Genomic DNA, 26,811 nt, shown 5'->3' with positions numbered 1-26,811 from the left:
GGCGGGGGATCGCGATCCCGCCTGCCGCACCGCCCGCCTCCCGCAACGCCCCCACCGCCTGCGACACCCCCCCCGCACCACCCGCCGGCATCAAATCATGCAGGGGTGCAGGGGGGGGTGAAAAATAAAGATTATAGGCACTCAAAAGTTTCTGATCCCCACGGTCAGGGACCGCGGGCATCAGAAACTGCAAAAAGCGCAGCAAACCGCAGGTCTGAATTGACCTGCGGTTTGCTGCGATCGCCGACACGGGGGGGTCACATCACCCCCCCCTGCGTTGTTACGGGATGCCGGCTGAATGATTTCAGCCGGCGTCCCGTTCCGATTAACCCCTGCGGCGCCGGAATGCCGAATTTAAGTCAGGACGTACCTGTACGCCCTTGGTCCTTAAGGACTCGGGAAATAGGGCGTACCGGTACGCCCTGCGTCCTTAAGGGGTTAAGACCACATATGGGGTGTTTCTGTAAACTAAAGAATCAGGGCCATAAATAATGAGTTTTGTTTGACTGTTAACCCTTGCTTTGTAACTGGAAAAAAATATTAAAATGTAAAATTTGCCAAAAAAGTGAAATTTTGAAATTGTATCTCTATTTTCCATTAAATATTGTGCAACACCTAAAGGGTTAACAAAGTTTGCAAAATCAGTTTTGAATACCTTGAGGGGTGTAGTTTCTTAAATGGGGTCACTTTTATGGAGTTTCTACTCTAGGGGTGCATCAGGGGGGCTTCAAATGGGACATGGTGTAAATAAACCAGTCCAGCAAAATCTGCCTTCCAAAAACCAAACGGCGCATCTTTCACTCTACGCCCCGCTGTGTGGCCGTACAGTAGTTTACGGCCACATATGGGGTGTTTCTGTAAACGGCAGTCAGGGCAATAAAGATACAGTCTTGTTTGGCTGTTAACCCTTGCTTTGTTAGTGGAAAAAATGGGTTAAAATGGAAAATTAGGCAAAAAAATGAAATTCTCAAATTTCATCCCCATTTGCCAATAACTCTTGTGCAACACCTAAAGGGTTAACGAAGTTTGTAAAATCAGTTTTGAATACATTGAGGGGTCTAGTTTATAGAATGGGGTCATTTTTGGGTGGTTTCTATTATGTAAGCCTCGCAAAGTGACTTCAGACCTGTAGTGGTCCCTAAAAATTGGGTTTTTGTAAATTTCTGAAAAATTTCAAGATTTGCTTCTAAACGTCTAAGCCTTGTAACATCCCCAAAAAATAAAATACCATTCCCAAAATAATTCAAACATGAAGTAGACATATGGGGAATGTAAAGTCATCACAATTTTTGGGGGTATTACTATGTATTACAGAAGTAGAGAAACTGAAACTTTGAAATTTGCTATTTTTTCCCAATTTTTGGTAAATTAGGTATTTTTTTATGCCAAAAAAATATTTTCTTTTACTTCATTTTACCAGTGTCATGAATTACAATATGTGATGAAAAAACAATCTCAGAATGGCCTGGATAAGTCAAAGCGTTTTAAAGTTATCACCACTTAAAGTGACACTGGTCAGATTTGCAAAAAATGGCCTGGTCCTTAAGGTGAAATAATGCTGCGTCCTTAAGGGGTTAAGTCTGACCACAGATTTTCTATTGGATTGAGATCTGGGCTTTGACTAGGCTATTCCAACACATCACTCAAGTGTTGCTTTAGCAGTGTGTTTGGGGTCATTGTCCTGCTGGAAGGTGAACCTCCGTCCTAGCCTCAAATCACGCACAGAGTGGTACAGGTTTTGCTCAAGAATATCGTTGTATTTAGCACCATCCATCTGTACCTCAACTCTGACCAGTTTCCCAGTCCCGGCTGCTGAAAAACATCCCCACAGCACGATGCTGCCACCACCATGTTTCACTGTGGGGATGGTGTTCTTTGGGTGATGTGATGTGTTGGGTTTGCACCAGACATAGCGTTTTCTTTGATGGCCGAAAAGTTCAATTTTAGTCTCATCAGCCCAGAGCACCTTCCTCCATACATTTTGGGAGTCTCCCACATGCCTTTTTGCAAACTCACAACGTGCCTTTTTGTGTTTTGCTGAAAGTAATGGCTTTCTTCTGGCCACTCTGCCATAAAGCCCAACTCTATGGAGCGTGCGGCCTATTGTCCTATGTACAGATACTCCATTCTTTGCTGTGGAACTCTTCAGCTCCTCCAGGGTTACCTTAGGTCTCTGTGCTGCCTCTCTGATTAATGCCCTCCTTGCCCGGTCTGTGAGTTTTGGTGGGCGGCCGTCTCTTGGCAGGTTTACTGTTGTGCCATGTTCTTTCCATTTGGTTATGATAGATTTGATGGTGCTCCTAGGGGTCATCAAAGATTTGGTTATTTTTTTTATAACCTAACCCTGACTAGTACTTCTCAACAACATTGTCCCTTACTTGTTTGGAGAGTTCCTTGGTCTTCATAGCAGTGTTTGGTTAGTGATGCCTCTTGCTTAGGTGTTGCAGCCTCTGGGGCCTTTCAAAAAAGGTGTGTATATGTATTGACAGATCATGTGACACTTAGATTGCACACAGGTGGACATCATGTCACTAACTATGTGACTTTCTATTTTAAACAATAGTTTTATTTATATATGTTCCTCATTTCCCTTCACCAACTTAGACTATTGTGTTCTGATCCATCACATAAAATTCAGATAAACAAAACATTGAACTTAAAGGGAAACTGACAGGCCCAATAAGCATATTTAGGTATATATATGACAGTACAGGTCCTATAAAGTGTATTAGAATCATCTAAGTATCCCCCATGTCCACCTTATAAATACAGTAAACTGAAGTTTTATAACCTGCTTGAATCGTGTTCAATCTGCCCAAGGGGCGGTGTTTCATCTCAACTTGCGCCCAGCCAGCCTTGCCACAACTGCCGTTTGAAGCGCCGCCCAGCTCATCAATATTCACTTCGCTGGGCGGCTACTCTGAAGCGCTGCTCTGAACTGTGCCCGGCGCATGCGCATAAAGCAGAGGCTGCATCGGCCTCTGAGAATCAGACTGTGCGCAGGTGCGATGCGATCCCGGCCAGTGAGGGTGCCGGGCGCATGCGCTGAAGATGGCCGGGGACACTAGTTGCCGCCCAGCGAAGTGAATATTGATGAGCTGGGCGGCGCTTCAAACGGCAGTTGTGGCGAGGCTGGCTGGGCGCAAGTTGAGATGAAACGCCGCCCCTTGGGCAGATAGAACACGATTCCAGCAGGTTATAAAACTTCACATTACTGTAGTTATAAGGTGGACAGGGGGGATACTTACATGATTCTTATACACTTTATAAGACCTGTAAGGTCATATATATACCTAAATATGCTTTTTGGGCCTGTCAGTGTCCCTTTAAGGCTGTAATGTAACAAAATACGAAAAAAGTCAAGGGAGGTGAATACTTTTGCAAGGTACACACTACCTACGTTTACATGTGCATACCTACCCATTCACCATTTCTCTTTCCTTTTTTCTACATATCCCTGGTCATTTGCCTATATACACTATACACACTTCTTACTCGCTCTCTTATTTGTACAGATGAGACTTGAAAATAATCACCATGACCGAAATGTCGTCATCCATCTGAGAAACAACATCTGAAACTATGATTTGTTTTTATTTTTGCTAAGATAATGGAGAATTGTAACTATACCAAATGAACAAAGGGACACACATATAAAATAATCGCAAATTTTATTAAGTAATTAACATTACAAAAGACATAAAGAAATAATATTAGCAGCAGCAATGCAGACTAGCGCTGCGACAAGCAGCTCATTTGCCGGACAGAGAGTAAACCTGATCCCAGTACAGGGGAAACTCCAAAAGGAACATTGGTGCCGCATATAGCAGGCAATATTGGAACAACCCCCAATGAGATGTAAAAAAACCCTACTAGGTATATGGAAACTACACTAATATGAGCCAATATGAGGGCCAAATACAGAGCACCTCAAAGAAAGAGCCCATAGGCAGTGATAGAGACAACAATAATAGTAATAACAGAAGTAAAAAAACTAAAGCATATTACCTAAAGTTGAGTAGGATCACAATAAGGATCGGATCCTGGACCGGCAAAGAGCGCACCCCGACGCATGTTTCGCTCCGCTTTTTCAAGGGGCATGTATAGTTGTACCCACTGACCACCTTACATATACCCTAGGTAATAGAAATCAAATGCAGTTCACCTGTGCACGGACCAATAGTTGTACACCGGGCGGGACCTGGCAGAGACTAGGCAAATCAACAATGGTCGCGTCATCTCGTGAGATAACGCGAAGATGACGTCAGCCATCCCATAACCTGCTAAGGCCGGGTTAAGGGATAGATCGTGCTAGTCAGCACTAGTCGCGTCATCTCGCGAGATCTTGGGAAATGACATCGTCCGTCACATGACTTGCTAGGGCCAAGTAAGGAATGCATCGCGCAAGGCAAAGAAAACGAGATCGCAAATCAAATTGCGGTCCCGTAATCCCACGCCACTTCCTAATATAAAGATTACTATCTCACCATGGTAACTGCCAATATCATAAGCTCACCAACTCACCACGGCAGCACAAAAGCCCTACCATCCATACCTAATATTATGCTCAACTATTTATCAATAGAAAGGGGGCAGAATAATCCACGATAAGATTTTGGCGATATAACAACCAATCTATAAAACAGACAGCAGAACCACATGACGATAGAGTTATAATAATGTAAAACAATATAGCGCTTTATAAGCGCAATGAAAGTGCTGAGTGCTTGATAAATACATAATATTATCCTAAATATAATCTATCACACTAAGCGGCAGAGCCACATCACAATATAGCTATAATGATGTAAACAATAAATGCACATATAGCGCATAAAAAGCGCAATAAAAGTGCTAAGTGCATAATGAGTACAGAACTATTTGCCTAAATACTAAATGCAATGAAACACAGTAATTATATACCATAAGAGACATTAAATAATAATGACCTTAAAAAAGCCTTTGAACATATAATAAATAAGCAATAAAGTGCTTGTGTGAACAACACAAAAGTAAAAATAAACCAGTGAAGTGAAGTGCAAGTGCAAAGTGATAAATAAAGTGACATGCAGTGACCTAAATAAATAAATTATAAAGTAAAAACGCATAATCGTCATACGGTTCTAAAGGCACATATATCTCATGATTCTATATAAGAAGGCCAACTAAAAAAATCACAAGATAAAATAACAATAAATAGTCCACCCAAGTGGCTGAGGGTATCTCCAAAAATACTCTCTTGTCCGTACTCCTGTGTCCCCTTCCAAGATTCGGGTATATGTACACCACCCAAATAACCTGAAACGTATACGTGGTCAGCAGGTACTAGATACCATATGTGTATAACCTCCTTCTACTTGTTATGGAGAATGGAGAATTATGTATAAATACATTTTGAAGAATTAAAACAGATAAATATTGAGTAAATTTGTGTGTGAACTGAATCTATCGAATATTCAGACAGCAGTGATTTATGGTGTGTTTTCCAATATATCTTTACTAATTAGGGTATTAATATTATTGGAGGGCACTAATGGGGGAATTATTAATTCTGGCTGGCACTAATGGGGGCATTACTATTACTGGGGGCACCAATGGGGGCATTGTTAATTAATGAGGGCATTGCTATTACTGGAGGGCGCTAATGGGGGCATTATTAATTATGGGGGGCACTAATTGGTGCATTAATATTATTGGGGGGCCTTATTAATTCTGGGGGGCACTAATGGGGCCATTACTATTACTAGGGGCAGTAGTAAAGGGGTTGTCCAGGTTTACAGCTGAACCCGGACATACCCAGAATTTCACCCAGGCAGCCCCCCTGACAAGAGCATCGGAGCAGTTCATGTGCAGGGCAAAGGCATTTTGTGGAGTTCCGTTGACGTACTGGGCTCTCCTTCGGGCTGGCAGGCAGAGGCTTCTGCCCAGCAGTGTGTTCGGTGATGTCACCAGCACTGATGGGCGAGATTTAGCGCTGCCCTAGCCTGTAAAACGACTAGGACAGCGCTAAAGCCCGCCCATCAGAGCCGGCGACGTCACCGAACACACTGCTGGGCGGAAGCCTCCGCCCGGCAGTGTGTTATAGTAAATAAAAGAGCCCTTGCCCTGCGCTATTCTGCGCAGGGCAAGGGAGAGCATCGGAGCATGACCTGCTCCGATGCTCAAGTCAGGGGGGCTGCCTGGGTGATATTATGGGTATGTCCGGGTTCAGCTCTGAACCTGGACAACCTCTTTAATTCTGGGGGTGCTAATGGGGGTATAATTTATTCTGGGGGTGCTAATGGGGGCATTATTCTGGGGGGCACTAATATTACTGTGGGGTGCTAAAGGGATATTATTAATTTTGTGGGGCACTAATATTATTGGGGGAATTATTAATTCTGGGGGCATTACTAATACTGAGGGAACTAATGGAGGCACTATTAATTCTGGGGGCACTAATGGGGGCATTATTCATTTTGGGGGCTCTAATGGGGGTTATTATTAAATCTTGTGGGCACTAATTGGGGCAGTAATATTACTGAGGGGCACTCATGGGGCATTATTCATTCTGGGGGCACTAATGGGTGCATTATTTATTCTGGAGGGTGCTAATGGGGGCATGAATATTACGGGGGCATTATTAATTTTGGGGTGCTAATGGGGGTATTAATATTATTGGGGGGCACTATTAATATTGGGAGCCACATTGGCCCGTGTTAAGCCACGCCCCCACAACACCCCCTTTGGGGTGTGACTTAACTTGGCTGTAAATTTGGCTGGGAAAGGTGGCAACCCTAATTGTGGTGGGCACTGTAGCTGGCACATTAGTGGGTACTGTCATCAGACATGACATATAGGTCTCGTGAACACTACAGTCTTCATGCAGATGGACAATAGATAAAACACTGTGGACTATGTATGGTTTCCGGGAATTACGGGGAGCAAGATGGCCGGTGCACACCGGAACTCCGTCCCCGAGTGCCCACGAATTCCGTTCGTCATTTCCGGTGAATGGGAGTGACGGGTCAGAAGGCGGAGGGGGAAGATGGCGGCGCCGGAGGAGCGGGAGTTGAGCCAGGAGCAGACCGAGAAGCTGCTGCAGTTCCAGGTAGACGGCTGTAGGAGAGGCCGGGGAGCGGGAACCTGCAGGCCCTGGATGTGGCGGGCGGCATGGGGGGGCCCGTGGTCCCGGCAGCAGGCCCGGCCTGGTTTGTATGAAGTCGGGAGGGCTGAGATGCCAGGCTGCGGAGGATGACACGGGGACGTTGTGGTGACATGCGTTTAGTGCCTGTGACCGTTGGGACATGAGACAGCCTGACAGGTGATGAAGCCCTCCTCCTACAAGCACCACACGCTTCATCCAGGGCCGGCCTACAGTAACGGTCAGACCACTGGTAAGCTGGCTGCCTCCTGGGTGACACTTGTACTGATGGACATCTCACTGCCATTTTGGGGTCTGGGAAAGCTTGGTGACAACCCCTGCGGGAGCTGTATTGACAGGCATGGCTTTCCAGAGAGATAGAAGCTGCCAGAGGAGGAGCGAAGTTTACTGTAAATGGTACCGGAGATGACAGATCGGTGACATTGTGACGTGTGATTACCTGACAACCATTAGGTTTACCAGGTACCGGAGATGACAGATCGGTGACATTGTGACGTGTGATTACCTGACAACCATTAGGTTTACCAGGTACCGGAGATGACAGATCGGTGACATTGTGACGTGTGATTACCTGACAACCATTAGGTTTACCAGGTACCGGAGATGACAGATCGGTGACATTGTGACGTGTGATTACCTGACAACCATTAGGTTTACCAGGTACCGGAGATGACAGATCGGTGACATTGTGACGTGTGATTACCTGACAACCATTAGGTTTACCAGGTACCGGAGATGACAGATCGGTGACATTGTGACGTGTGATTACCTGACAACCATTAGGTTTACCAGGTACCGGAGATGACAGATCGGTGACATTGTGACGTGTGATTACGTGACAACCATTAGGTTTACCAGGTACCGGAGATGACAGATCGGTGACATTGTGACGTGTGATTACGTGACAACCAGTAGGTTTACCAGGTACCGGAGATGACAGATCGGTGACATTGTGATGTGTGATTACGTGACACTGACAACCATTAGGTTTACCAGGTACCGGAGATGACAGATCGGTGACATTGTGACGTGTGATTGCGTGACAACCATTAGGTTTACCAGGTACCGGAGATGACAGATCGGTGACATTGTGACGTGTGATTACCTGACAACCATTAGGTTTACCAGGTACCGGAGATGACAGATCGGTGACATTGTGACGTGTGATTGCGTGACAACCATTAGGTTTACCAGGTACCGGAGATGACAGATCGGTGACATTGTGACGTGTGATTGCGTGACAACCATTAGGTTTACCAGGTACCGGAGATGACAGATCGGTGACATTGTGACGTGTGATTACCTGACAACCATTAGGTTTACCAGGTACCAGAGATGACAGATCGGTGACATTGTGACGTGTGATTACGTGACAACCAGTAGGTTTACCAGGTACCGGAGATGACAGATCGGTGACATTGTGACGTGTGATTACCTGACAAGGATTAGGTTTACCAGGTACCGGAGATGACAGATCAGTGACGTGTGATTACGTGACAACCATTAGGTTTACCAGACACCTAGCTGAGCCATCTGTCACTGGTACTCATCAGATTCCTGCGATTGGATGGAATATCCATGAGTCGCGTCACGTGTAGACCTGCGTTCACACTGGAGAATGAGGTCTGGGATAAAAACCTGCCTCCTGTTGTCAATTACTTTAAATTGCAGTAAATTCCTTCAAAGGGGTTGTCTCACTTCATGTAGGGGATGTTAATAGAAGACACTAATGTATTGTTATTCTCCATGTTGCCTTCTTTCCATCACATTATACACTGTTTGTTTCCATGGTTACGACCATCCTGCAAACCATCAGCAGTGGTCGTGCTTATACAATATAGGAAAAAGCACCAGCCTATGTGTGCTCCAACGCTCTCGGCCACCAGAGAGGCTGGCACTTTTTCCTATAGTGTGCAAGCATGACCACCACTGATGGATTACAGGATGGTCGTAACCATGGAAACGAGCAGTGTATAATGTGATGGAAAAATCAGTGTAGCAAGCAAAGGAGGCAATATGGATAGTAACAGTATATTACTAAGTGCCTTGTAGTAACTTTCTTTACATGATAAATGCCACTTGCTGAAGTGAGACAGCCCCGGAGGATATTGAAGATTACAATATCTAGGCTGTAGCTTGTTCTTTTATAAGTGGTGCCCCCTGTTCAGTCTTCTGCTGCTGGTCGGTCAGACTCGCTGGATTAGCAGGTGTCAGAGTAAAGGAAGTTTACTGTAAATCAGTGGGGCAGTGATACCCATGGGTAGGTATCGTAGGGGGGGACCAAGACTATGCTTTTTAGAAGGCGTAGTCACAGACTGGGAAATCCATAGGATTGTCTGAGACTGCGATATTCTATAGAACAATAACAAGAATGAACCTAATAGTTTATTTGGTGTGAGAGTAAACCAATAAAAAATAATATAAATGACACAAACAACGAAGAAAGTTACAACTCCTAAAGAGGGACAAAAATGGAGAAAAGCAATATCATTATAAAGAGTTTCTATGAGACCGGCACCCCATGGTCAGGAGCTGGGCATGGTGCCAATGTATTTAAAAAAAATAATAATAATAAAAAGACCCACCTGTCACGAGCACTCTGGGTCCAGTGCCGAGCTTTCGTCTCCTCTACATCCAGTCCTAGGTAGGCTGGAAGTGTGGCGGCATGTGAAGGGCAGCGATGACATCCCTGTAGACAGCACTTTGACCATGGGTTCCAGATGTCAGTGAGACCCCGTTGAGGTACCTTGATCTACTGGTAATGGTGGGGGCAGGACCGCACAGTGCGCTCCCAGAATCAAAGAATACTCCAGAACCAGCCGCAGTGAAGCCCAGTAATCGCCAGGGCTGTTGGCACATAGAAGTAACTCAATATATATTGAAATAATTGTACTGAATGAGTACGCCTTTAACCCCTTCAGGACCAGGCAGTTTTCCGTTTCTCAGTTTTTTTGCAGGACCACTTTGACTTTCTAATGGCACCATTTACTATTGCAAACAATGTGGTGGGAAGATAATTAAAGAAAAATGCAAATGAGGTGAAATGGGGGGAAAAACGCACTTCTGCCACTTTTTACGAGTTTTGTTTTTACAGCGTTTCCTATGCGGTAAAACTGACCTGATACCGTCATTCCTTTATATCGCTTTTCTTGTGTGTTAATATTGAAAAAAAAAAAAACTGTGGAAAATTTTTTTTTTTTTTGCCATCTTCTGACCCCTATCACTTTTTATAGTTATGTCTATGGAGCCTTTTGGGGCTCATTTTTTGCAGGGCGATCTGTACATTTCCGTGATAATATTTTGGGGGGTGTATGGTTTTGTGATCACTTTTTATTAAATTGTTTTGGGGAGATGAAGTGACGAAAAAATGGCAGATTGGCTGTTTTGAATTTGTTGCCTTATGGGATAAATACTTTTATCTCTTATAGTACAGGCATTTTTGCATCTGATGCCTACGATGTAAATTTTTTATTTTAACTTTGGGGAAAGGGATGATTTGAACTTTTTTTTATATATTTTTAAAACTTTTTTTTTTTTTACATTTTTGAAGTCGCCCTAGGTGACTGACCAGCATAGCATTTGTGCGCTGTAATGAATTCTTATCCATTACAAAATACAGCGTTCAGTATATTCCAATGCAGTGCTGCCACCTGCAGGTCTGTATCGGACTATACCACTGATAGGCTATTGGAGCCTCGAGCAAACTCCGGCCTTCTTTCCGGATGTCAGCCAAGGAGCTGTTACCGGCACGGGACCAGAGGGGTTAGTGTCTGGTTGACGTTATCATTGATTGCAGACATTAGTCTGGGCTTCAGCTGTGTAAAGGGTGCCATATTTTAAGACCAGTACATATATACGGCGGATGTCTTGAAGAGGTTAAAAAAAATGGACAATAAAAAAATAAAATGACATATTGTGACTTTTTTTTTTTTACTAAACACGTTTTTTTGTTGTGTAACAACATGGCTTAAGTAAACAAGACCCAATATGGCTACATTGATGTAAAAATCCCAAAATATATTTTTTTAATTAGTTCCAAAATTGGTAGAGGAAAAAATCCAAAATGACCTGGCCCTCAAAGGGGTATCCAAGGTATATGCTGGGAATAGGGCAATAAAGGGGTTCTCTCACCTGGAGCATTGGTGGCATATTGTGGGAGGTGGGACCTGCACCTATCTCTAGAACAGAGCAACAGCATGCGTGCTCCATTCATTCTAAGCAGTGCTGTAAGTAGCCTGCTATTTTCGGAAGTCCCATAGAAATGAATGGAGAGAGTTGGGACCCACACCTATACTAGTAATATATGAGACAACCCCTTTAATATCAGATGGCGGGGGTCCCAGCCAGTCAGCTGTTTGGTAGTAGCTCCATCCATTGTGTAGTGGAGGGATTTGGTTACTGCAGCGCTGCTCCCCTTCTCTTCAATACAGTAACCAGCTCTGGACAACCTTTATAAGGGGTTAAGCCTTATAGGATTGCTGATAAGGGGTTAAACATTGGCATGAACCAGCATTCCAGAAAAGGCATATCTGGTGGATACAGTGTGACACCTCCTTCCATGGTAATAGCTGATTGGTTGCTATGGTCAGGAGAAAAGATAAGCTGGCTGTATATTTCTGGCGCTGCCCAGGATGCCAAGGAATGATGGACTCTGCTCTGCTATTGATTGACAGTAATTGTGCGTGAAGACTGGGCTTTTTTGGGTAGTGGAGTAAGTGGTAGCCATAAAGCTTCACCCATAGCAGGACCTTACATCAGAGCAGCCATTGCCACCCCCCCACATTCAGCTTCTTATATGCAGTAAGCAGAGTATTTACCAGTATGGAGGGAGTATTTTCTTTCTTTCTGCTGATTGCCAAGATGGTGTGCAAAACAGAACCATAATGTGCACAGTATCTCTATATCAGATCGCATACCCCCCACCGGCACCACATGCTGGCTACACTGCCATAGATCCATGGTCTTGGACATGGCATCCAGCTCCTGGCACCCCTGCAGACCAGCTGAATTGAAGTGCTCTTTACAGTCCAGTATTACTGCAGTACCAGACGCAGCCAAAGCCTAAAGGCTATGAACACTTTTAGGAGCAATTTTTTATCATTGCATTTGACTTATTTTGTGCTAAATTCACTTTTTCACATCGTCGTTATTAAAACATATTTCAACCGTTTCCGCTCTGCAGCCTTAACTTCCATGTATCTACAGTCTTGCTTTATGGTTTACAGAGAATTCATCAGGCTGCTGCCCTGTGTGCTCAATGTGTAGTAGCCCTCATCTCTGAACTCCTGACAGCTCATAAACACTCATTTCTTTTTTTTTCTTTAGGTTGAATAGTTACTTAGATGTATAACTTTATATATTTATGAAAGGCACCTATTTTGAGCACCAAGGGGCTGCCATAGCACTAGGAGCGCCACTAGTACAACGACCCTGTGCTGTGTGTATGCCCCCCTCCCCTTTGATTGATGGGGCTAGACATGTGTTCTTGGGCCGAGTTGGCTTAATAACTTGGTGCCTGTGCAGTGGATCTAAAAGGGCCTTAAAGGGGTTCTGCACTTTCATTTAACTGATGATCTATCCTGTGGATAGATCATCGGCTTCTGATCGGCGGGGGTCCGACACCCGGGACCCCCGCCGAGCAGCTGTTTGAGAAGGCAGCGGCGCTGCAGCCTTCTCACTGTTTACCGCCAGGCCGCCGGCCCACTGACGTCACGACTAGTATCAACCAGCGTGGTCGCGGCTAAGCTCCATTCAAGTGAACAGAGCTTAGCCGCGCCCACGCTAGTTGATACTAGTCGTGACGTCAGTGGGCCGGCGGTAAACAGTGAGAAGGCCGCGGCGCTACTGGAGCACCGCTGCCTTCTCAAACAGCTGATCGGCGGGGGTCCCGGGTGTCGGACCCCCCGCCGATCAGAAGCCGATGATCTATCCAGAGGATAGATCAGTTAAATGAAGTGCAGAACCCCTTTAAGTCACTAAGCTGACTTAGCGCTTGCATAATTGATGTTCTGCTGCTTCCCAAGCATGTGATCCACTGTGCAGATCCCGAGTCACTGAGCAAAGTCATCGCTAGCACAAGAATACAGGGCTAGGCGAGATGTAAAGCCCTGTCAGTCAAAGAGGAAGGAGGGAGTACACGCAGCACAAGGGCATTGCGCTAGAGGTGCTTCTAGCCCTATGGCCAGTCCCTTGGTCTCGAAGTAGGGCATTTGCAGCGATTCGACCTAAAGAAATAATCATTTTATTCAGCATGATCAGCCTTATCAGGCAGTATGCCTGGTTTAATAGGGTTGATCATGCTGACAGATGCTCTGTGAACGATATTGTTACCACTAAAGAGTGTTTATAAACTGTCAGGAACTGAGAGAAGATGGCTTCCAATGAAGGCATCCGAGCAGCAGCCAGATGGATTCACTGTAAAGCAGAAAGATACACTGAAAGTGAAGGCTGTACAACAAAAAACAAGTAAAATGCAATGATAACAAATTCTATTTGAGGGTGTCCATAGCCTGCTCCATTTGTCTGCCGGGAATCGGGCACCAGCAAGCAAATGTTGGACTATCGGAAGGAAAACCCCCTGTGCATAAGGAGCCAGGGACCATAAAAATGAGATGCCCTTTGAGTAATGTTACTGCTGCATGCTTTCACGCTCTTCCGCAATTCCAGTTATACAGAGAGACTCTGATACTACACATCATTTATGAGGTTTGATCTTATTTTCAGTATAAATGAGTAAAGTTGTCCCCTTTGTTTTTTCTTGTGTGCACAGGACCTGACAGGAATAGAGTCAATGGACCAATGTCGCCAAACCTTGCAGCAGCACAACTGGAATATAGAGGTATGTACGGTACATGTCAGCTGGTTTGCACGTCTGTGGTCTCTTCCCACCTTCCAGGTTTACCAGTCACCATGGTGTCCTTTCCTTGATATTTAGGCAGCTGTTCAGGACAGACTGAATGAACAGGAAGGAGTCCCCAGTGTCTTTAACACTACACCCAGCCGGCCGCTGCAAGTGAATACTGCAGACCACAGAGTGTATAGTTATGTGGTGTCTAGGCCACAGCCGAGGGTGAGCTTAGGAACCTCCTTCTAACCATGTTGAACAGGTGCGTGTCCTTGTGTGCGGCCATGTAATGCAGTCATCTCTTGTTCAGGGGCTTCTCGGATGGGGTTACTACCTGATCATGCTTCCATTCCGCATCACATACTATACGCTGCTTGATATCTTTAGGTAAGTGACTGACAGTATTCACATGCTTGGCCTTGTAGATTTAGGAACTGTTGCTCAGCTCTTTGTCATCTTTTTAGGTTTGCTCTTCGCTTCATTCGACCAGACCCACGCAGCAGAGTCACTGACCCAGTCGGGGACATTGTCTCCTTTATACAGATGTTTGAAGAGAAATATGGCAGAACACATCCTGTGTTTTACCAGGGGACCTATAGTCAGGTAACAAACATGGATGCATCCTTCCAAGCTGCATCACTAAAGGGTAAAACGTGACCGGCATATTATCCTACAAGTCATCATTATGAATATGTAAGGAAAGGAAATATACCTCCAGTAATAAAACGTGTCCCCTCGCTATAGGTGAGGGTCCACCAATGAGAATTCTTCACGTCTCCGATACGTCAAAGAGCTCTTATACTTAGAGGAACATGATAACATTATACCTCGTATACAGGACATGGTAGCGGTTTACTTTTCTGTTGTGTCTGGTTACGCTCTTTTCTATCCGGGACCGTATTCATATCTGTTTGATGCCTCCCTTGAAGATTCTGTCATAGTTGAGGAAAAATAGCGTTCCATGCAGGACTATTTTTTTTTCTGTCAAAGCGACAAACACCCCGATGGATGCCATTGGTATCCACTTTCACAGATCCAGCACTGCGTCGTTCTTTCTTATAAATAAAAACCACAACAGGTGTGAACAGAGCCTTACTTCAGATCACCTTCAGGAGCTCTGCTATTGTTACGTCCTTTTATTTAAGGCCTCGTGCACACAACCGTATTTTGCGAAAATGACCAAGGGTATCTTCACCATGTGGTGCATTGATGGATTGCAGTTTTCCATGTAATTGTTGCTTTATATTTTACCCTTTTGCAGGCGCTTAACGATGCCAAACAGGAGCTGCGCTTCTTATTAGTATATCTGCATGGGGAAGATCACCAGGATTCTGATGACTTTTGCAGGCGAGTGCTACCCTCTGTATAATATATTCATTGTCTGAGGACATTTGGGTGTCATGGTTGTTATCTTGCTCCTATAGGAACACACTATGTACTTCAGAAGTCACTCAGTTCGTCAATAGCAGAATGCTGTTTTGGGCTTGTTCCACCAATAAGCCGGAGGGGTTCAGAGGTCAGCTTCATACTTTATCATGTGGATGTAACATAAGGTTTAATGTTATACTAACAAGGGTCTCATTGGCCTTTAATTCAGTTTCTCAGGCTCTGCGTGAAAACACCTACCCATTTCTTGCCATGATCATGCTGAAAGACCGCAGGATGACTGTTGTTGGTAGGCTGGAAGGGTTAATTCTGCCACAGGACTTAATCAATCAACTGACATTCATAATGGAGGCCAACCAGACTTACTTGGTGTCTGAGAGACTGGAAAGGTGAGTTACAGAGAAGAGCCTTTGATGTGGGAGGTATAATACGGAAATTGTAATCGAGAGACTGACTGTAGTCGTATCTCTTATTTCTTTTACATACAATTGGATCACAGTGATGTCAGATTAGATGATTTACTACAGTAGTATAAAACTTGTCTGTATCCACACTGCCTTTTATAGTTACCAAACAGACAGTGATGTGAATGTCCTAATGATGAAACTGCAGAAGTATTGTCATGGACAAACAGCAAGAACGCAGCCTCTGACTTCCATCTCTGGTTAAAGGCTGTAGGAATTGGTTACTAAAAAAATAGCATAATTATTTTTTTTTTTTTCACAAGCTAAAGGGATTTATAAATGAACATTCTGGAATTTAACTGCTAAAGAATAACTCCCATCATCGGTGGCACCCTTTTAGGAGGAGTGATGATAGAGCTGAAAATAATAAGTAGCTTAACCATGTAGGGCATACTGGAGAGTTTGTCCCAAGCATAATATCGAAGGTGCATTTCTTTACTGAAAGGCAGTGCATATACATATGTATATCTTCTGACGGACTCTATCAGCACCCAACGGACTCCTTTGACCTAGGCCTCATGCACGCGGCCGTGCCCGTATTGCTGCCCGCAAACAGCTGGTCCGCGATATGTGGGCACCGGCCGTGTGCTCCCCACATCACGGATGTGGACCCATTCACTTGAATGGGTCCGCAATCCGGAGCTGCAGTGTGGAATGAAGGCACGGAAACACTACGGAGTGCTTCTCTGGTGTTTCTGTCCACGCCTCTGCACCGCAAATAAATAGAACATGTTCTATATTTTTTTGCGGTACAGACGGATCACTGACCCATTCAAGTTAAATGGGACTCGATCCGTCCCGTCCGCTGCATGGACGTTGCCCATGCATTGGGGACCGCAAATTGCGGTCCCCAAAGCATGGAACAGCCGCGTTCATAAGGCCCTATAATGGGGTTTCGCCTTGGCGCCTGTTGTTTGGGTGGAAGAATCTCGCTGCATTCTGTGCTATTCTTCCCATCTAGCATAATGGAATTCCCTGATGGAGACTGTGAGTGGCAACATGAGTCTCACAGGTCTCAAGGCAAATGGCTTACAGTAGGTATGGACCCTTGTGTCATTTTCAGGGAGGAGAGGAGCCAGACACAGGTGCTGAGACAACAGCAGGATGAGGCATATCTGGTCTCTCTGCGAGCTGACCAAGAGAAGGAACGTAAGAGAAGAGAAAAACAGGAGCAGAAGAGGCGAGAGGAGGAGGAAGCACAACTTCGACTGCAGGCAGAGGAAAGAAAGAAGAGGGTGAGTGAAGAAATGTAGTCTGTACAGCAAAGCCAGTGACCATAACCTGATCTGTCATTAGACTGGCACACTTTCAAAGGTTATGGTCATTTTAGTTAAAGGGGTTGTCCCAGAATTTCAGCTGATTACCTATCCGCAGGCTGGGAACCTCACTGATTCTGGTAATGGGGGTTATGTGTCCTATGTTTGAATAGAGTGGTGGTTGCACTTTATGGGACTGCCGGAAGTAGTTGAGCACTGTTTGACTGTCTTCAGCAGTGCACAAGCTCCACCTCTGCTCCATTCAAACAAGCGATCCAGGATCGGTGGGGCTTCCAGTGCTCAGACGCTACTAATCAGATGCTTTCTAAAGTTGTGATAGTTTGGGGTCATCGGAGCTGGAATACCCACCAATTACAGAGGTCCTTGTCTAGTCTACAAATAGGCTTGGGATTTCTTTCCCACTTGTCGTTTAGCATGCACGATCATCCTTTCTAGTCCTTGTAAAGAAAATGATATATATGTTCTAACACAGACACCGCCCTAGTTGTATACATATTAACCTCATCGAACATTTAACATGTTAATTCACATGGCTCTATATGATATGGCCTATATGATATGGCCTACATGGCTCTCTAGATTTTCCGGAAATGATAAAGATAATATAAATAGTAAATATGTATATATGAGAGGTGATTGATTGCTTTTATAAAGACCAGCTCCAAGCTGAAACTGTGACATCCCACATATCGAACACTGTAGTTAAAGGGGTTGGCCACTTTCTGATTATTGCTGACCAATTGGTATATAAGATAATTATATGGCACTTACTAATATAGCCTTTGTATAAATTCTGCACCATTTTCTATATTTTATAAGGTACACAACGTCTTTTCTAATGTCCACACAGAGGTCTTATCCATAACATGGCTGCTGTTGAAGGGACCAGGCATGTGACCAGGCAAATAACCTTTATGTGATGTCTCCTCCACCCAAACACACTGCACCTGCACTAAACTGCAAACAGAACAAGAGCAGATGGCAATAGACTTATGACATATAGAAAATGGTGCAGAATTTCAACACAGGCAATATTTTTGCCATATAATCATCTTATATACACTTTGGTCAACAATCAGAAAGTGGCCAACCCCTTTAAGTAATATTGACATATCCTCAGGACACCTGCTATCCCCACCAGTCAGCTCTTGGAGAGGGTATGGTCGCTTGGTTAAGTGCTGTGACCTCTTTTTTGGCCTGTGATCTCACATCTGTCGCATGGCTTTTGTGCAGCTCTGTCCTATTCAAATGAATGTGATTGAGGTGCAATACCAAGCACAGCCACTATACAATGTACGGCACTGTGCTTGCAGGGTTTGTCGGAGCGCTGTGGCCCCCTGTGCCAGAAGTCAGACCTCTACTGTTCTGATATTGATAACCTGTCCTGAGGATAGGTAATCAGTATTTAATTCCTGGAAAACCCTTTTACAGGGGGTTTCCAATTTTTTTTTTTAACTATCCCCTGGATAGGTCATCAGTATCTGATCCGTGGAAGCCCAACACCTGAGACACCCGCTGATCAGCTGTTTAGGAAGGCATCGGCACTCGCAGTAGCGCCACGGCCTTCTCTCTGCTCATCAAACACAATTCCGTTCATTTGATAGCGGCTTTGCTTGGTATGGCAGCTCAGTCCCATTCACTTCAATGGGGCTGAGCTGCGCCTAGGTCATGTGACTGATGAACGTGATGTTACATGGCCTAGACCAGTTATGGGCAAACTGCGGCTCTCCAGCTGTTGTAATCCCATCATGCCCTGCTTTAGGCTGATAGCTGTGGCAGACTGGGCATACTGGGAGTTGTAGTTTTACAACAGCTGGAGAGCCGCAGTTTGCCCATCCCTGGCCTAGACAAAGCTGGAGAAGGCTGCGGAGCTATTGCGAACACTGCTGCCTTCTCAAACAGCTGATCGGTGTGGTCCTGGGTGTCAGACCCCCACCAGTAAGTATTAAAGTCTCAGAAAACCCCTTTAAATAGAAAAGCCTAGCAACTACAGCAGTGTGGCCCAACTCTAAATGTACTTTCTTTAACAGAACCTTGAAGAAGAGAAGGAACGCAGATCCGAGTGTCTGCCTGCAGAACCTGAGCCGGACCACCCTGACAGTCTGAGAATAATTTTCAAGATGCCAAACGACACCAGAGTGGAGCGAAGGTTCCTCTTCACACAGTCCCTTTCGGTAAGTTTCCCTGTCTAATGAAAGATTTTGCATCATAGCCACAAATACACTGTGTTTTATTGGTGTAAAAAGTGAATCACTATGTTCCCAGTGTTGACAGCCCATATTTCCTTTTGTTTCAGGTGATTCACGATTTTCTCTTCTCCTTGAAAGAGACTCCAGAACATTTCCAGATAGTGGCGAATTTTCCTCGAAGGGTATTGCCGTGCCTTTCCACTGAGGAAGTCCCTATGCCTCCCACCCTCCAAGAGGCTGGACTTAGTCGATCACAGATTCTCTTTGTACAGGATCTTACGGACGAATGATAAATATCTATTTTTATTTCTCCCAAGGATATTTGGGATAGAAGGAAAATGGGGGGGAAAAAAAATTATAAAATATATAAAAATGCAGGTAGGGAGGAATGAGAAACAAATTCTCATAAAAACATTATTTTTTTTTTTAAGTAACTGCTGCTACTGACTTTGGATCTTGGCATCTTTGCCCAGGTAAGGGTGGGAAGGTAGCATGTTGCAGTGAATTGTCTTTCCCTATTGGAAGGGGATGAAGGCCAGGTGACTAGGAACCTAAGAATGCAGGGAGACTTTGTAAAGTTCCTTTTGGTGTTTACCCAAGTGACAAACTTCTCACTTGCAGGAGAGGTCTGCAGAGCATGGCCTTGTATTATTCTCCACTGCAGCAAAGGAAGAACTATCTGCAAATCTGACACCCACACCAGTCCCTCTGCCAGGTTGTGTGGGGTCATGTGTTGTCATGTTTCTGAGGAACAAGAGGAAAGCACTTTCCTTACTGTGTATAAAGTTGTTTTTTCTTTTTTTGTTTTTTTTTAATTCACCCTTTCATTGCTTTCTAAAAGACCAAAGGAGAGAGATCGGCAGCTGTGTCTGACATGCGAGGATTTTCAGTGGATCCAGTTTTTGATTAGTATGTGTGAGGGATTTTGCTTTGAGCTCAAAGGGGTCCTGGTAATTGCCAATCCCCTGTAGTGTAATAAAGGCAATATATAGCGACTGGTCTCCCTGCTTAGATGCCTTCTTGTCACTAGCATACTGTATGTTCCAACTGGTCTATATTCCAGATTATAATTTATTCCAGATATAAATTAAAACATTTTAGAATTTCTCGGTGTTAACTGTTTATGTGGAATACCAACTTGTACAGTGACCATCAGTTCATGGGATCTTCTCCTGTAATCACGTTTCAGCTCATTAAAAACCAATTGGGGTTTGTTCTGGGACTTATTGATGACCTATCAAGATCGATGGGGAGTCTGACTCCTGGTCTCCCGTATACTGTCCGAGTCTAGTGCGGATCCATTCACTTGACACCTCATTGATCTTATAGTTCTTCAATATGTGAGTCCTGGGAAACCCATGAAACTGTTAATTTCAAGTACTTTTTATTTGTTTTAACATGGATATCTGCACCAGCACACAGCTATTTTTAATATATACAGCTGCCATTTATTAACCGTGAACATGGACCAGACTCATCAAGCCTGTTTATCCTAAAGATCATCTGTAAACTGCCAATATGACTGCAATACTGATATAAGATCACTGTGCAATGATCCTGTGAATGGTATTATTCCTGGCCCCTACACTGTGGATGATGAAGCTGTGCTATTGTGGAGTGCAGCAGCTCATTCCAACAGTTGATCACTGGGAGCGGGACCTCTCGCTGATCTGATGACTATGACCTTTCCTAAGGATAAGTCATCAGTATAATAAACCCCTTTGAAACCATGATGTCTGCTTGGAACTAGACCAAAATCTGATGAAAGAATAGCACGCAGTTGTTTTAGGTCAATTTAAATTCATCTCTAAATAAGTTTATTAGATATCTTAATGCTGCCACTTCAGACATTACTAGCTAAGTGGTTGTAACATGCCCTAGCTGGGGGTTTAATCTTCAAAAAAGATGGCATTCTAGATAAATGAATGTTACACTTGAGTGGGTTAAAGCTGTTTTCAGCATTAGATTAGACATTTTTATATAATTCTCTATTCAGATCTTCATAAACACCAACCACTTTTGTGCATTAGGGGTTATATGGCAATTCATATTGACCTATACAGCTGATCGAGGCTGGTGCTCTGTGAGCGGCGCAGCCTCTTCCTAGGCCATGTTACATCAGTGACATGACCTAGTTGCTGCTCGGCCCCATTCTAGTGAATGAGGCTGAGCAGCTTGACAATGTATGAAGCGGTGCTTGGAAAGCTGCTGGTGAGCATGGCAGCTCCCTGAAACATTTAATCAGTGGGGGGTCCCCCTGGAGAACCCCTTTAAGGGTTCTGTACTACAAACTTATTCTACCATACAGCACCAAGCTGTTGAGCCACATGAATTCCTTGGGGAAAAAATGTACACTTTCCAGCCAGAGTCCAGTGAATTGGTAAATCAATACAAGAAAAGAATTCATAAACTTTTTTTTTTTTTTTTTTGTAGTAGAGTTTGAATGCAGTTTTATTTTATGCTCTTACGTACGGTAGTAGCAGCAGGGTAATTCCAGCTTTGACTTGTTCACATCTATGGTGGAAGCTCAGTTCTGTTTGCAGATTTTTTTTTTTTATCAAGACCAGAAAAAGAAGTCCTGAAAGCAGGATGTGTTCATCTGGAAACTGAACAGGCTCCATTGTAGGCTGGAGAATCTGTTCAGCTCCATTTGTCTGAGTTATGTTCAAAATCCAGCACTTCTGTTCCTTTCGTTGTTCTATTCCTCTAACGGAGCAGAATGGAAATCTACATCAGTGGTGTGAACTCACCCTTTCTTGACTAGGGCATAGCTCTACTTACCATGCAGTGCCTTTATGGTGTAGACAACATGCTGCGCTTGCTGGAACATCACAGCCCTTTCAAACAGCTGATCAGCAGGGGTGCTGAGATTCGGATACCCACAGACCTGTTATTAACAGCTTATCCTAAAGAAGGATGATCTATATTGTCACAGTGGAAAACTCCTTTCTTCTATTCAAATTTGGAGTTCATTGCCCACAGCAAGACGACGGGGGCAACCAACAGCCATCACACTAAAGGCGTTTTCGGTGAACCCATATATAAGATGTGTGGAACTTTTTAAAACTGGGGTGCACAACCTTTTCTGGTTGAGGGCCACATTGTCAAACTGCACCAATTTCAAGGGCGGAAAATAAAACCTAAAGGGATTCTGTCACCAGGATTTACCCTACAGAGATACAGTCCTGATCAAAAGTTTAAGACCACTTGAAAAATGGCAAAAAATCTTATTTTACATTGTTGGATCTTAACAAGGTTCCAAGTAGAGCTTCGACATGCAACAAGAAGAAATGGGAGTGAGACAAAACATTTTTTGAGCATTCAATTAATTGAAAATAATGATTATCGTATTTTTTGCCATATAAGACGCACCTAGGTTTTTAGGGAGGAAAATAAGAAAAAAAATATTTTTAACCAAAAGGTGTGGCTTTTGGTGGGTTTGGAACTAATGGTGGTCTGTGGATGGCACTATTATAAGGGATCTGTGGGTGACGCACTGTTATGGGGGGGGGATCTGTGGGTGGCACTGTTATATATGTGCCTTCCACAGACCCCTCAGCCCATAACAGTGCCATCCACAGACCCCCCCCCACCCCTTAACAGTGCAATTCCACAGATGTCTCCCATAAAACTGTCATCCACAGATTCCCCCCCACCGCTGCAGTATACAAATATAAAATGTCTCATTCAATTAACAGTGATTAAACATGCCCCCTCACTCCTAATATTACCGTACACCCTAACAGCTTCTGTACAATGCAGGCAGGCAGGCGCGCGCGTCACTCACTGACATCACGGGCCTGCTTCATTCATAAAGTAGGCGGCGCAGCCACGTGACATCAGGGAGTTACGCTGCCACCGTGCTTGCATTCTACAGAAGCTGTAAGGGTGTACGGTAATATTAAAAGTGGGGGGCATGTTTAATCACTTTTAATTGAATGAGACATGTTATATTTGTATAGTGCAGCACTGGAGCTGCGGGGCAGGAGTACAGTGACTGCACCGGCCCTGCCGCAATTGCCGGCCCCCAGCTCGCTCATACATCGCAGCCTGCGATGTAAAAATGTCAGCATTCGCCCCATAAGACGCAAAAAATACGGTAAACTAAAACAGGCTGTTTTTCAGCTGATCCAAATTTTAGGACCACATGCCTTTAAAAGGCCAAATCTGTGCAAAGATGTGGATTCATTGGCATTTTCTGTCAGGTAGTCACACGTTGTGATGGCAAAGGCAAAAAAAAAACTCCCTTTTTGAACGTGCTCGGGTTGTTGAACTGCATAAGCAGGGTCTCTCACGCGCGCCATCGCTGCTGAGGTGGGATGCAGTAAGACAGTCATTTGGAATTTCTTAAATGAAACAAAAAAGTCAAGTGGAAGACCCCAAAAAAATTTCACCAGCACTGAGCCGGAGGATCCAATTGGCTGTCCGTCAAGACACTGGACGATCCTCGACCCAAATTAAGGCCCTTACTGGTGCTGGCGCAAGCCCCATAACCATCAGACGGCATCTGAGACTGAGGGGCTTCAAAAACAAAAAACGTCTTCAAAGACCTAGTCTCCTTGAACGCCACAGAACTGCTCGTTTGGACTTTGCAAGAGGGCACCAAACATGGGACATTCAAAAGGTGGAAGAAAGTTTTATTCTCTGATGAGAAAAAATGTAACCTTGATGGTTTCCAATGTTACTGGCATGACAAGCAGATCCCACCTGAGATGTTTTCTACGCGCCACAGTGGAGGGGGCGCCTTAATGGTCTGGGGTGCTTTTTTCTTCAGTGGAACAATGGAAGTGCAGGGGCGTCAAACGGCCGCTGGCTATGTCCAGATGTTGCAGAGGGCATTCCTCATGACTGAGGGCCCTTGTATGTGTGGTAACGACAGTTTTTTTTTTTTAACAGGACAACGCTACAGTACACAATGCCTGCAGGACACGGGACTTCTTCCAGGAGAATAACATCACTCTTTTGGCCCATCCTGCGTGTTCCCCTGATCTAAATCCAATTGAGAACCTTTGGGGATGGATGGCAAGGGAAGTTTACAAAAATGGACAACAGTTCCAGACAGTAGATGGCCTTCGTGTGGCCGTCTTCACCACTTGGAGAAATGTTCCCACTCACCTCATGGAAACGCTTGCATCAAGCATGCCGAAACAAATTTTTGAAGTGATAAACAATAACGGCGGAGCTACTCATTACTGAGTTCATGTTTGGAAGTTGGATTTCTGTTTTGGGGGGGGGGGGGGGTTAGTGATTTTTTTTGGAGGTGTGGTCCTAAACTTTTGATTAGCTGAAAAACAGCCTGTTTCAGTTTATTCATTGTTTTCATTAAATTGAATGCTCAAAAAAATCTTTTGTCTCACTCCCATTTCTTCTTGTTGCATGTTGAAGCTCTACTTGGAACCTTGTTAAGCTCCAGCCATGCTAAATATGATTTTTTTGCCATTTTTGAAATGGTCTTAAACTTTTGATCAGGAATGTATTTATATGCGCCCATCAGTCTCCTTGTTTTGTATAAATGATCCCACTCTTACTGCTCTGTGTGTCTTTTATTCGTCCAAAAAGCAATTTTATAGATATGTAAATTACCTTGATAAGGAGCCCAAGGGGTTGTCCCACGATCCGTTGGAGCCCGGCCACGCCCATTGTTCCAGAGCCCACCACCGCCTACCAGTTAATTTATTCACTGCACTTGCCCTGACGTCATTCCTTCCAAGCGCCGTAATCTCGTGCAGGCGCAGTGTACACAGTAGTCTGCGCCCGTGTATACTACTGGCACAGGCTTAGTCGATCCAACTGCGCATGCGCCGGCTCCCTGCGCACGTGAGATTACAACACTTTCCTGGACTCCCATCTAATTGGGGAATCCATGAAAGATACATGTGATACATGTCTGTTACCAGATAGTTGGGGGCCACACAGAATGGTTTTAAGGGCCACATGTGGCCCACCCGTTTTAAAAGGACTTCTATGGGTAAAGTGGGGTCTTATCACCTTCCCTGTCTGCAGCCTATAGATATCTCCCGCATCAGATTTGTTAGTAAAATATGAGTGAGTGACTTTCTGTTGTATGTGTGAGGGGAGGAGGGCAGCTAATTGGTCAGAGTACACGTCTGACATCACACAAGAAATTATACAGAGGGGGAGGGGGGAAATGCCCCAACAATGGAGGCTACACAGTGGGTTCTCACTGCCCATCTAAAGCCAAGGTACCCATTTGAGCAGTGCAATGCTCAAATGGCGTCCTAATTCTACTTATAGGGGCTGTCTAATATTTATGACCTATCCTCAGGATAGGTCGTCAATATCAGATCAGTGTGGTCCGATAACATGTTTGAGGAGGCTATGGCTTCCTCGCAGCTTACCAAGCACAGCACCATAGTAGCTGTGCTAGAATGGGATTGAGCTGGGTTTAGGCTGTGCGACCGATACATGATGTCACTGGCAGAAAGAGCGCCACATCCTCTTCAATCACCGGAGTGTGAGGAGTCAGGCCCCCAGTGATCACATACTGAAGCCCTATCCTGAGGATCATCAATATGAAAGTCTCAGACGACCCCTTTAAAACTATTGCTCAAAATTATTAATTAAAATATGATGCTTTGGGTGTTCTGTCCGCCCCACACACGGTATACAGGTATTGCAAGAGAAACATCCATGTAGCACATATAGACCAAAGTAATAGAATTAGATTATCCATGGGTCCAGTACCAAGAAGTAGCAGCAGTATACAGCCATACAATGCTGTCAGGGTCAATATACCCACAAGGTCACTTTCACATGGTCAGTATTGTGCCTCTGTATTTGTAAGCCAAAACCAGGAGTGAAACCTACAGAGGAGGCATCTCTTTTGGCTTACAAACATGGATGTAAAATATCGACCCAAATACTAGTGTGTAAAAGAGACTGGCTCTAGTGGTAGCTAGTGTGCAATGCACACACCTCTTTACTGTGGTTTCTATGTGCTTCACTTTTGTGCTGATATTTTCCCATACAAGTATTGAAATGGTGCAAAGACTCATTCACACATTCATGTTCAAATCCATGAAAAGGTGGTCATCAGTAATGCCTCTGTGAACAATCTCAGTGTCCGTTTTTTGCTTTCCTTGTGTCTTCCGTGTTCCACAGACACTGCACAACTGAAAAATAATTTTCAAAGTATCTCTTTCTAGTGATCCGTGAAACACTGATGCCATCCATGGTTTTCAGGGACCCGTGGACTATAATGGGCATGATGGATCCGTGAACACAGACAAAATAGAGCATGCTTCTGTGCTAAAGACACGGACCGTGGTAAAAAACTGATGTGTGAATACATACATTAAAATGAATGGGTGGAGAACACTGATGTGTGAATGAGGCTTAGGGTCCATTCACACGTCCATAGTGTATTGCGGATCCGCAATAAACCCGGCCGGCTCTCCCCATAGAACGGCTTATTCTTGTCCGCAATTGCAGACAAGAATAGGGCAGGTTCTATTTTTTGCAGAGCCGTGGCCCGGAAATGAGAAGA

The 26,811-nt window shown here is 44.5% G+C and overlaps 1 protein-coding gene across 1 annotated transcript; it reads left to right on the top strand.

The window, feature by feature from the left end:
• Positions 1–6,977: 6,977 nt before the first annotated feature.
• FAF2 (Fas associated factor family member 2) lies at positions 6,978–20,516 on the top strand. Its single transcript, XM_040406803.1, has 11 exons — positions 6,978–7,090; positions 13,914–13,982; positions 14,079–14,213; positions 14,299–14,375; positions 14,453–14,591; positions 15,250–15,335; positions 15,413–15,504; positions 15,586–15,763; positions 16,902–17,073; positions 19,146–19,289; positions 19,412–20,516. The coding sequence occupies exons 1-11, from the start codon at positions 7,028–7,030 to the stop codon at positions 19,592–19,594; spliced, it is 1,338 nt and encodes a 445-aa protein (XP_040262737.1). The 5' UTR covers positions 6,978–7,027; the 3' UTR covers positions 19,595–20,516.
• Positions 20,517–26,811: the final 6,295 nt, after the last annotated feature.

Source organism: Bufo bufo, chromosome 1, assembly GCF_905171765.1.
Source record: "Bufo bufo chromosome 1, aBufBuf1.1, whole genome shotgun sequence".
Classification (NCBI taxonomy): Eukaryota; Metazoa; Chordata; class Amphibia; order Anura; family Bufonidae; genus Bufo; species Bufo bufo.
The sequence above is the reverse complement of the archived record's forward strand: the minus strand, read 5'-3'. Positions and strand labels throughout refer to the sequence as shown.

What these genes read in the sequence shown, in the direction of transcription:
- FAF2 (XM_040406803.1), top strand. Translation starts at nt 7,028, where the DNA reads ATGGCGGCGCCGGAGGAGCGGGAGTTGAGCCAGGAGCAGACCGAGAAG. An exon ending in ACGCTGCTTGATATCTTTAG is followed by an intron (nt 14,376 to 14,452) that starts GTAAGTGACTGA and finishes TCATCTTTTTAG; the next exon opens with GTTTGCTCTTCGCTTCATTC. An exon ending in TAAGCCGGAGGGGTTCAGAG is followed by an intron (nt 15,505 to 15,585) that starts GTCAGCTTCATA and finishes CCTTTAATTCAG; the next exon opens with TTTCTCAGGCTCTGCGTGAA.